This window comes from Crinia signifera, chromosome 4 (assembly GCF_055691185.1).
Source record: "Crinia signifera chromosome 4, ASM5569118v1, whole genome shotgun sequence".
Classification (NCBI taxonomy): domain Eukaryota; kingdom Metazoa; phylum Chordata; class Amphibia; order Anura; family Myobatrachidae; genus Crinia; species Crinia signifera.
In genome coordinates, this window is record NC_139220.1 from 112,804,884 (window position 1) to 112,817,590 (window position 12,707).

General features: G+C 41.8%; 1 protein-coding gene across 1 annotated transcript in view; it reads right to left on the reverse strand.

Annotated features, from left to right (window-relative positions):
• Positions 1-12,072, reverse strand: part of LOC146072965 (uncharacterized) — an 85,910-nt gene extending 73,838 nt beyond the window's left edge. The window contains exons 1-2 of the mRNA XM_083180138.1: positions 12,033-12,072; positions 11,739-11,800 (exon numbers count right to left, since the gene is read on the reverse strand). Coding sequence (XP_083036264.1) covers positions 11,739-11,800; positions 12,033-12,072 — 102 coding nt within the window. The remainder of the gene's footprint in view (positions 1-11,738; positions 11,801-12,032) is intronic.
• Between the last annotated feature and the right edge of the window lie 635 nt (positions 12,073-12,707).

A 12,707-nucleotide genomic window follows, 5' to 3' on the forward strand; every position in this document is an offset into this window, starting at 1 on the left:
TCTACTCATTAATCTTTAATCATGCTCTTTGTCTGGCATACATATACTTTGCCAGTTTCAATCCTAGGTCTAAACATAGAACTACTGTAATAGATGGTTTATCTCTGCTGCAAACATATGCACAAACAGTAGCACAAGGAAAACAGGTGTCTAGGAAATACTGATCTCTTCAGGTGTGATTCAGAATGACAACAATGACTGCATGTTGACACTGACATGTGAAATGTTAACACTGACAGAAAATGTACACAACTTTTTTCCATCTACTACTTCATTTCAGCCTAATGCTAATATAAGCTTTCTGGCATGCCAGCTGACATTCACAATGTTGACAGTATGAAACTGCCGAAATTTTGACAGTCAACATTTGCCTACCCTCTCGGAATAGCCAGGAAGATCCCGAAAATTGTATGGCCCTCCCGGCCCCAGAAACATGGGCAAGCCTCCTGCATGCCGCTGGAACACCTAACATCACCACCCCTCCACTGGTCAAATACCGGCAATCTGTTGCTCTTCAGGGAGGGGGCTATAATTGTGCAATTCAGATACATTTGCATAAATTTAGCCCCGCCCCCCTCCTCACAGTCCTGCAAAATGTGGCATTTTCTGCAATGGGTGAAGAGCTGATGAGCATCTCTACTCTTGGTTTTGCCCGGAGAGGTAAAAAATAAAGTAGTATTTTGTATATTTATGCTCTGCAGTGATTATTGTTTATTGTACTACTGTGCATTTTATGTTTGGGTGTCAGTATACCGTAATATGAGAGAGCCATAAACTGGAAGTGGGAATCAGTATTTTATTAATGGAAATCTCTGTTTCAGAAATCTCAAAATTAAATACAGTATGTGTTTTCTAACTAGTCTTCATAGTTTTCTACTAACCCAAACAGGAGACCATTTGCATGTTAATTTACTATTTATAAAGTCTATCTATTGATCTATCTATCTATCTATCTATCTATCTATCTATCTATCTATCTATCTATCTATCTATCTATCTATCTATCCTGTATCTATTTATCTATCTACTCTGTATCTATCTACTAAAGTATAATTTTATCTTACATGAAGCATGAATCCACATATAAATAGCAATTAACCATTCCTTCCTGCAACTGGAAACATATTTATTGTTTTGTATTGTCTGCATGGTAACTAATTGTCAGCCATACCTAACAAAGGAGAACAAGTGAAAGGAAAGCAAAGGGTGTGTTTACTTTTTTCTATTCCTGTTTGTCTACACCCACTGTGTGCACACGGGACAGAAGAACACATGCTTCCAGTCATAGCAGGGAAAATGGGCTGGCTGGGGGAAAACAGGCTGTGTGATGGAATAAGACTAGCTGTTTTGTTGTAGACCTTGTTCTGTAGAAGCCCAGTGCTTGACCTTTCCTTGGCAAGGACACAGTGTAATGGTGAAGAGACCTGGCCTGAGCATACTATTCCCCGAAAGCCCCATTGTAATACTGGTCAGGGTTTAATATTTCACACTTACTGCATAGTCACTTTTTATCTTGAAATGTAAGTTATTAGCTACTAGTTTTTCTTCATATGTCTGTAGGTAAATTCTGACTTTGCGTAATTATTATGTCTTTCATTTAGTTCATGCAATTTTTGCCATTTCTATTTCTACAGATAGTCCGCCAGATGCACTAAGCTTCAAAAGTGATAAAATGAATAGTGATAAACAACCAACCTGATATTTTTTAACCCAGTATGTATCATTATATTATTCTAACACACCACTGTGTACCACAACTGAGTGTAAAGGTACTTTTAATACCCGTTCACACCTACATGCAGTTAGTGCAGTGGTCAGGGGACTGGGTCCTCATTACCCCATGTGCATGTTTTGCAGGTCTCCTCACAGAATCACAAGTGAAATAATTAACTCCACCTGCGGACCTTATAAAATGTGTCTGTGAGTAATTAATACACCTGTGCACCTGCTGGGTTACCAGCAAAACATGCACTGTGTGGGGTAATGAGGACCCAGGTCCCTGACCACTGAGTTAGTGCATTCTCAGATGCTAAAAAGTAGCATCAATGGGTACTTACAGGCTGATTCACGCCAGTGTGTCATCGATATGTAAAATGTTAGAATACAGCACCATGAGTTAGCGTGCAGCCAGTACAATAGATTGTATTGGTAATAATGCAATACATTATTCACTGAAAATATGTTAATAATGCATCACTAAAAATGCCCATATGTATGAATGGGCCCTTAGAGATAATTGCATGACATAATCCAATAAACTGGCAGTTAATGAAAATTCACTTATCTGTCCCTGCTGACCTGAAGCCATCTGGTAACCTTAGTTATTCATACTGCCATCCCTGCAGGGAGACCTCCGGAGAGACCTGTTAATAATTATTCAGTAGCCGTTGCTACAACCCAAGCACAATTTACCGTCAATTATGTATATTTGCTGCATTCTGTGACAGGCTGGCATTTTCTAAAATAGCAACAAGAGGAGACTCATGCTTTTGCAGACAGGCCAACAGCAGTTATATAGCCTTGATATAGAATGTTTATTAAGTGTGCAGACACATCTAATTTATATTTTAGGATTGCACAAAGGATTGTAAAGATTTGAAAGGAAAACTGAACGCCACATCATATATAAAATTACGTAGAGGGTCACAGAATGAGTGGTAATCTTGCCCAAAAAAAATGGATTCTGCTAAATCCCAATAAAAATAATCATTCATAGAATCCTTCATGGTTTATTTGCACAGGTGTTTGCATTTGCCAGTCAGGTTGGAAATGCATTTAGACACACATTTAACAATGCATAGAGTATTGGCAATGACATATCTGCCGCCTGCAGGGTGTTGAGTGTATCTGACCTCATGAATGATAGGGCCCTCATGCTGACAGCTTTATTTATGGGACTATACTACGCCCGCAATTATACTGGCATGGCAGCGGCCTTTTATGTTTAGCCAGGGCATATTTGGGATAGCCCTGGCTGGTTCTGGCACTGGGTTTCCTTCTGTCGCTGGGCACTACATATCATATGTACCATTCTCTGCTCTAATTGGCTCAGCCAATGGGAAGCTTCCCTCCAGCAAATATCCCCCCTTTTCCTACGCCTCAGTGAAGAGACAAAGCAGGAAGAATGGAAGCGTTATACATTAACGATATGATAATGTTATACCCGAATGATATCTGCCCTTAGGTGTCATAAGGTAAAAAGACATCACCTAACCTCAGGTTATTTATTAATGTAACGTGTTGGGGGGGCATTAATGTAATGTTGTGGTTCTATTAAAGTAATATGGAGTGGTGGAAACAACGTAATTTAATTTAATGTAAACTATCAATATAATGTGAGAGAGTATTAATTTAATGGGTATTGTATAACCGTCCGACAGTCGCTTCTCCGACATCAGAATCCTGACTGTCAAAAGTCCGACAGGTGACGAATGCATTCAAGGCCCTTTGCGGATTCAGAGGCTATTCTATTCTCTTCTATGGGGGTTGTGGAATCCCACGAGGGAAATAGCCTGTGTAAGTCGGGATTCCGATGTAGGAGAAACAACTGTCAGAATCAAGACTGTCGGTGAGTCATCCGGCATCAAGTAAATAAGACTTTTCCTCTGCGTAAGGTAACTATCACCGACCAAAATAGTATCTTGCCACTGGCAGTAGTTCTTGATGTATAGGGTGAAGCCTTTTAATAATCGTACCCTTTAATGACAATTTCAGGGGAGCACTTCTGGTATTGTTATGTATATTTCTTTTTAAAAAGTGACAGAAACTGACCATTTATCTCATGGCAAACTAACAAGCCATGAAATATATTGTGTATCTGTCTGAGACTATATTAATCTGGCCCAGAATGCTGGATCATTTTTTTTTTCTTTTATGATAAGCAAATTAATTGGTGCTCTAAATGCTGACATGCCCTTTAAATGCCATGGCTATTGACTAAACATTTGAAATATACTATAGGATTGAGTTACATCCATTACTGAAATCAACAAAATTAATGGATATCATTATAAATCATGAAGCTGAATGCGCAAAACAAGGCACAAAATGCTGCTCATTTATTGCGCGCTACTTACTATTGTGTAGATATTCTGCTGATTATCTCCTCCCTTATTTGAATGTGGATTTAGTACTCCAGGTGCAGGGGAAAGCAGAGGGCCTAGACAAGAAACGTGAAATTGGGTATGATGCTTAGCATTAATCAATGTAGTAATAATACAAAAGACTCAAAATAATATTTATAGAAAAGATTATTTGCATGAATGTTCTAAAAGAGTTTTTGCACGCTAATGTTAAGTCAGAGCCAGCGGTTAAAGTGGCTTATGCTTACCTAGTATTCAGGAGGTATAGTACGAAAAAAAGCTTTTTAATAAAGTGCAAAGTATATTAGAAGACCCACCCTAAAGTGTTTGCTATGTTGACCTCAAATAAATGATATGGATCTATGTTATGTCGTACTGGCAGACTAAAGGTGCGCACACACTGGGCATTATTTTGAACCATACAGGTTGGGTCGCCATTATCCGTGTGTTCTAAAAACCAAAATATTCCCAAAACTGTTTTTCTGAATATTTCAGGGGTTTTTGTTTGTTTTTTGTTACCCCACCTCCTTTTTTTCATACTTGCCTCATCCCCCGATGTCCACGGCGGCCTCCGAGATCCTCTTCAGTAGCATCTCCGGTCGTGCTGGTGACATCACCGGCGTGATTGCGCACTCACGCAATGCACCCCTGGGACTGGATATGCCGCTGAAGAGGATCCTGAAGGCCGCCATGGATGTCAGGGGACAATCGGGCACCACCGAAGGGACTAGGTAAGTATGGAAAAAAATATTCTAAAAACCGAAAAGATCCCTTATCCAAAATGCTTGTGGTCCTGAGCATTTCGGACAAGGGATACTCAACCTGTATTGATAATTTTGGCCCTTCTTCCCGATATCGTTATCAACCAGTGTGTGTGCAACAAACAAAGAGCAATGCGCTCTGCTGTGAGTTGTGAACAAGGGTTTCTGTCGTCTGTACATGCAGCTCAATTTTGGCAATATCATTGCTTATTACTAGACTCTAGCTAAATCGCTCATCATTTAGAATATCGTTCAGTGTGTATGCACAATATTGTTTGTCCAGGACATGGAAAGTTCAACAGATATTGTTCAACAATATCGTTCACTGAACACCGTCTAGTTTGAATGGGCCATAAGATGAAGTTTTACCATCAGTGATAAATCATTTAAATTAAGGCATGAACAGGTTTGGTTTACTGGAAACTGAACCAACCTTGGTTCTGAGCCATAGCGAGCTGCTGCTCGGTTCTTTACACCGAGTTCAATTCTCAAAAAAGACAAAATGTAATCTTTCCAGCACCAAATCAAGTGCCACAACTATAGAGGGTGCAGGGGATGCAACTGCTATGGAGCCCTGTGGTTTGGGGGGCCCAAGGACCCAGCGGGCATCCCCTGCACCCTTCTGAATGTTTTTTTTTTTTTCAAATTATGTAGTGCGGACCAGCGCAGTGCAGCGACGAATAGGAGTTCGGCAGTGGGAGTTCCTTCCTGGAGGAGGCGGGTTCATATAAGGAGCAGTTTTACACGGCGTAGGGATGTCACTGGCGGAAGGGCAAGAGAGCGCCTCCCAGTACCTTCTACTGGCAGTGCAGCAAAGGGGGATGGCCACTGACAGTCACACCCGGTGCAGAGGCCACAGGATGCAGGTACTAATTAGGGGTGGCCTGCTGGACAGTTAATGACTGTACAGTCACCACATCCAGAAAGTAATCACAGCAGACAGTAGACAGAGAAGAGCTAAAATGTTTTTGTGCTGTACTGCTGTTGGCATTCTGCTACCAAGCCCAGTTGGACAGACGAGGAGATCAGGGAACTAATTCGAATTTGTGGGGAAGAAGAAATCATGTGTCAGATGACCGGTATGGTAAAGGATGCTGCAATATACCGTAATATCAGCAATATGATGGCAGCATCAGGATTTATAAGAACCACTACGCAAATTATAAATAAGATGAAGGCATTGAAATGCTTATTCCACAATGTACTAGACCAGAACCGGAACCGAAGCAACTCTGCACTTAGGAAGTGGTTGTACTTCGACCAATGCATGGTGGTTTTCGGGTAGTCTGCACTTGCTAATCCAGTAGCATTATCATCAAGCCTGGAAGCAGCCGAAAGTCGGCATGAAGCTGCACAGTCGTGTGCAGAACAAACATTAACAAACTACCTGTGGAACCAGCCCAGTCCACAACATCCACACCCCTGTTTAATGAGGACATGCTGTGACCGCAGACCCCTGAAGTAATCCCTGAAACACTGATCAGACCACTCCCCACCCCCTCCTTTTGTTCTCTCCAAACGTCATCAGTGTGGGCCTGTGGGGGCAGAAAAGTCCATTATATATGACAGCCCATGTTTACTATGGGTTTAAATGGGTTGCTTAAATGGGTATATGTGAATGTGACAAAAACGGCATTTAAATGGAAAGTTACTGTTTAAGAGCTGCAGTGGGAAAGGGTCTGTATAGCTCTTACCCATTTAAAGACCCATTTACAAATACCTGGTCTTTACCCGTTTAGGCAGTAGGAAAGCAGCATTACTTTGCTTTACTGCCATTTGAAATATTCACCTATTTGTGCACGTCCTCCTTATACTGCACATTTCTATCACAGGCTGTGTTTCCTTACTGTGCAATGCAAATTTGACAAGAAATGTCTTCCAGTCTCCTCAGCATTATCGCTGGCCAAACAATTTTTACATTACATTACAACTTACATCTAGTTGAATTGGTGCATTTACACTGTGGCATCCAAAGGTATTCACTACTCTATATTGCCAAGAGGAATTACAGGTCAGACTTAAGCTTTGTACACACCAGGCAATATAATGAGCAATATCGTTCATTATATCGCAGTGTACAATCCCCTCCATCACCTGTGCATGTAAAGATGAGGGAGCAAATCAATAACGAGAGCTATGCTGCACGCTAATCCCGCCTCCCTCCCATGGCATCGACACTTGCTGATGCCGGGTCCTCCGCTGGGATCCTATACTGTGTACGGGGCTTTAGATACATCAACCTGCACATTCCAATACTCTCTGGTGCTGATTTAGATTGGCATGCATATTATTCATGGAAATAAGCATGAATATTCACAAAGATTCAGTTCACTAATTCAACAGTTTATGTGCAAACATATTGTGGCAGGCAGTTTATATGAGTTCTGCAGCAGCCATAAGCTCACTGTAAATGCAGATACAAAGGCTGATCAATGTGTTCTCTTTATAAATGCTTTAAATATATTTTACCCTGTTCCCCTTGGGGCCAGTTCCTGCTAACTAGTGGTTGGCACCGTCATTGGTCTGATTTGATGTAGCTGGTTCTCCCCAAAGACCACGCACCCTATATATAAGTACCCCAAGATAAACTGAATAAAATAATACACATGTGAACATGTAAAGTTGATAAATGTGGTATGAAATGCATAGCTAATGCTGCAAAATGCTGTAAACCAGGTCCTGTATGCCTGGGATGAACAGCATACCTGGATACAACATGCACTGCGTTAAATGGGAATGTGGATGTTTTTATCTTGTTCGTTACTCCCCAAAAACTCTGCCAATACATATAATACTCCTTGTAAATAGTGTACATTAAGAATCCAAGGCATGGAAGAGTCTGCATACAGTACCTTCTATAGTCCTACATTCTTTTACACTCCTTCCAGAGTGCAGCAAAATCGCATTGTTCCAGGCATTGTCTGTTCCGGTGGGGTCATCTTCTTTTGGACAGCTTCTGTGATCTAACAAGGCAAGTCGTAGGTGTGCAAGTGACTCTTGGTGGCCTGAGAAGCCAATGGATAAGGATGCAGTATGTCTACAGATATCTGAAAAACAGATCCCTTATTTATTTATTAATATTGTATGTGACATGTACTGAGTCAGTACTAATTAGAACATCAACATTATCTTATAAGATGGAAAATGACTTTTCAGGCACATAGATTTGTAACTTACATTGATTAATTTCCTACAGATGAAATACATTTGTAAAGCAATCTACAATCATGACATATACACAGTTATTACAGTACAACATTACATGTCAAGGTACTTTTGCCAAGGACCTGAAAGCCTTATGCTATCTCTAGGACCAGGGAGCCAAAAACACTGGCAGTGCAGGAACCATAAACAGCATTATACAAATCAATACATCCAGACACCATGGGTTGCCTATACACACTATTCAGCAGCAAAAGGGCCTGACTCAAAGGTCCTTGGCTGCATCTTTTGCAGCAGCCGCATCTGCATCTTATGCTCTGTCATGGTTTCATTATACCTGGACTACGTACTATAACATCTTATCTATAGATGAACCATAAAACTGGTAACTTGTATGGCAGGTGCGGTTTCTACCTCTGACAATGACCTTCTGTGGGAGGGGTTGTGCATCTTTAGAGCGACACTCCTACAGTATGTCTGCTTAGCCACCCACCTTTTACCTCACAGGAACGCCCACTGAATTCCACAGACCAGGGGTGGGATGCATGATGAATTGCATTTTGCATGTGATGCATTGATCCACTTGTAGAAAGCATAATGGTGTTTATTAATGCTGTTTGCTTGAAGAAAATTGCAAAGGACAGGTCTGCTGGTAAGAGCTAACCTTTGTGATTCAAGACTTCCGGGTTTAGGACCTAGAAGTCCTTTTGCGAATGCACAGAGTAATACATGTGGGCGGGGGTTGCTGGGAGGGATCCGATTCGAATGCAAATAGATACCCATAGACTTCTATAAAGTTACATCATCTAAAGGGGGCACTGCATGCAAGCTGCATATAATTCAAATATACACTGCAAACAAACTAAATTGACCAAGAGCTCTAAAAGGATGACACATTTGAACAACAAAAATAAATCCTATATAATAAAAGCCTTATGCTGCTCCTCACCTCCATGATGCACCAGCGGACACTAGATGGCGCCCATTGGAGCGCGGTTTGACACACATAGATACACACACACTTCAGCATGACTAACCCCAGGGACTATAGCTACCCAAGAAGAAATAAGACCTAGTATAGTGTCTAGAAAATCAATTCTGTAAGACATGGAAAAATTCTGTAAGACATGGACTGGATTAGTAAATTCCAGTCGCATTTGGCGGGATAAATTATACATAAAATCAACTTCAGTCAGTTATGCCATACAGCACAAGAGAAAACACCATTCATATTTTCATGGAATTTGATAAAAATTAGTATGAAGCTTAGACAAAGGATGGTGAATGACCACAGCACAGGTAAGCTACCTAACAGTACTGCGGTTATGCATTTGTGTGTAGTTTGTGTTTGCTCTTTGTGCTTGTGTTGATTTTGTCCTGGTGTTGTAATTTCCTACCTCAAAGAAAAACCGGTACTTGTTTCCTAGCACGGCCACACCGATTTACATCGGGGTGGTCGTGTCGGAAAAATCGCGTCGATCGCATCACATGCGATTTGGTCGCATGCAATGCGATCGACGCGACCGACCTGATTTTTTGATTTAATCAAATGTAAATCGGGTCCCTGGGACCCGATTTTACATTGGATTCAGTGTAAAATATTCCCTAGACCCCCAAATTTTACTACGTAAACCCCACCCCACGATAGACGCCAACCCGAAGCGTGGCGAGCTCGGCGAGCCCGCGAGGGGACGCGTATAACTTCACAGGTATACGCGTCCCCTCGCCACGCTTCGGGCTCGGTAGCTCGCTGCGCTCGCCACACTATATATTCTCAACTCCACGCCGACGTGGATAGTAGGGGAATGAAAAGGTCGGAGGACGCGCACCGCCGCCCCTCGCAGGCTCGCTGCGCTCGCTGCGCCCGCCACGCTTCGGGTTGGCGTCTATCGTGGGGTGACGACGAGGCCATATATAATGTGAAATGGGTCATATTGGCCCATTTCACATTTTTCACATTTTTTTCAATGTGAGATGGACTTAATCAAGTCCATCTCATCTTGTGCCATTATAATGGCACAAGACCGACGCGATGCTCACGATTTCAATGTTAAAAAATATTTTAACATTGAAGCCTATGGCAAAATCGGGGGCATCGCGTCGGTCGCGTCGGGACCAATGTTAATGGTCCCGACCGACGCGATGCCCCCGATTTTGTACCTTTGCCGGCAAAATGGACCTGATTTCAAAGGAAATCGGGTCCATCGTGGGGATCGTGTACCTTAACTTAAAGGTACACGATCCCCACGATTGTGGCCGTGCTAGGAAACAAGTACCGAAAAATCATTGACAAAAAAAATGTCTGTATGTGTGTCTGTGTGTATGTATGTATGTATGTATGTATGTATGTATGTATGTATGTATGTGTGTGTGTGTGTGTCTGTCTGTCTCTCTGTATGTATGTATGTATGTATGTATGTGTGTATTTATGTATGTATGTGTGTATGTATGTATGTATGTATGTGTCGGTTTGTCTGTCTGTCTGTCTGTATGCGTGTGTGTATGTATGTATGTATGTATGTATGTATGTGTGTGTCTGTGTATGTATGTACAGTATGTATGTATGTATGTATGTATGTATGTGTCTGTTTGTCTGTCTGTCTGTATGCGTGTATGTATGTATGTATGTATGTATGTATGTGTGTGTCTGTGTATGTATGTATGTATGTATGTGTGTTTTGTATAGAATTTAGAGGTATTTTTTAACCAGCAATATTCTACTTGCCAATACAATAAATACCTAATTCATATATTTTATAACAAAATGTCACACAGGCTGTAATTATGCATTTAGTGCTTAGTTTGGTGATTCAGTCCACATATATGCATGTTTAACTAGCAGCCAGTGGCCACTTGTTCATGACATGTCAAAGCCAAAGGGTTCGTCAGAAGCAAACTGTATATGTCAGAGACAACATTTAGTAACAGAACCCACTTAAATTGCTACAATATAAAATTAGAGGAGTGTATCCATAGGAAATATCACCACTACCTATCACTGTCTACCTAGCAGTCAGAGGCAAGCATGCAGTAGATTAATGCTGTATACCCTGCACAGAAACAAAGGGCAAAATTTAATAGGGTGCGTTTTTTTTTTTTTTTCCCGTAAAAACAGCCATTTTCAGACATTTTCCGAAAATCGCATATTTTATAGGGTGCGATTTTCGGAAAAAATCGCCTTTTTTCCCTGCAAATTCGCACATTTTAAAGGTGCGGTTCTTAGATAAACTAAAAATCGCATCCAGATGTTTTCCCATTAAAAAGTATACAAATCGGCTATTTAATGGTAGGCGATTTTTTTGTAAAGGTTACTAAAAATCGCAAAATAAATAGACCAGGTTCTGACTGGCGAGTTTGTCAGAAACATGCACAGATCATTGAGATCTGTGCATGGTTCGGTGTAAAAAAAAGGAGTTAAAACAAAAAAGTGAAAAAAAAAAAAAACGTCGTGGTGTCCCCCCTCCAGAGCATAACCAGCCCCGGGCTCCTGGTTTCATAAAATCACGGGGCAGAACAAGTAGGGGTCCCCTGGATTTTGCAAAACCAGCACCAGGCTCAAGGGTTGGTCCTGGTTCCCAAAACCAGCCAGCAGGGTAATGCCACAGCCGGGGGGAGACTTTTTATAGAAGTCCCCCCGACCAAAGCATTCAGCCCTCTGACCGGTCAGCATGGGCAGGGATCCTGGGGAATTGGGGACCCCCCCAAAGAAGGGTCCCCCCCCTTCAGAACTTACCTGCCCATGCTGAAGCACGGGGCTGTCCTCGTTGCCCCTGGGCTGTGAGCATCGAGCTGATTCTGTGTAAAAAAAATAGATGAAAAACTATTCTCTTATACCGTGGACTATGAGTCCCATCAAGCCTCCCCCGCATGCTAGAACTTGGAGAACCACGAGTCCCAGCATGCGGGGCATTAAAGGGCACGCTGGCACTTGTAGTTCCACAGTAAAAGAAATAGTTAAATAAACACACTGACACCCATTAAAAATAAAACTTTAATACATCCAAAGCCCACACATACTGATACTTACCTATCTTAAGCCCGTAGATAGGTCCCACGCCCAGGGGCATCAAGGACAGCCCCGGACCTCAGCATGGGCAGCTAAGTTCTGGAGAGGGGACCCCTTCTTTAAGGGGTCCCCACTTCCCCAGAATCCCTGCCCATGCTGACCAGTTAGGGGGATGAATGCTTTGGCCGGGGGGGACTGAATGTCATGTGCGACTTTCATGACTGAAAATCGCACATTTTCATGACTAAAAATCGCACTATATCGCATTATATCGCACTATTTTGCAGTGAATTCGCATCTCATTAAATATGCGAAAATCAGCCAAAAAATTTGATTTTACAAAGTGTGATTTTGTGCGATTTTTAAACATACCAAAAAATTGCCCCCTGTTAAATTTCGCCCAATATAACTCACCCAAATCTAATTCTCTCTGCACATTTTACATCTGCCCCCCTGCAGTGCACATGGTTTTGTCCATCTAAGAAGGATTTTGTCAGAAAGAGAGAACTAGAATAAGGCCCATAGCGATTTCAGGACATTCTCAAAGTGATCTCACTAGATTGCTTAGAAAATGCCCCTACATTGCTTAGTGTGTAGGGGCCATTGCTTAGTGTGTAGTGATGTGTGGCCCCGCACGTCACTATCACCCAGCAAATAATATCCAGCATGCAGGATAAATCTAGTTACATCACCGGT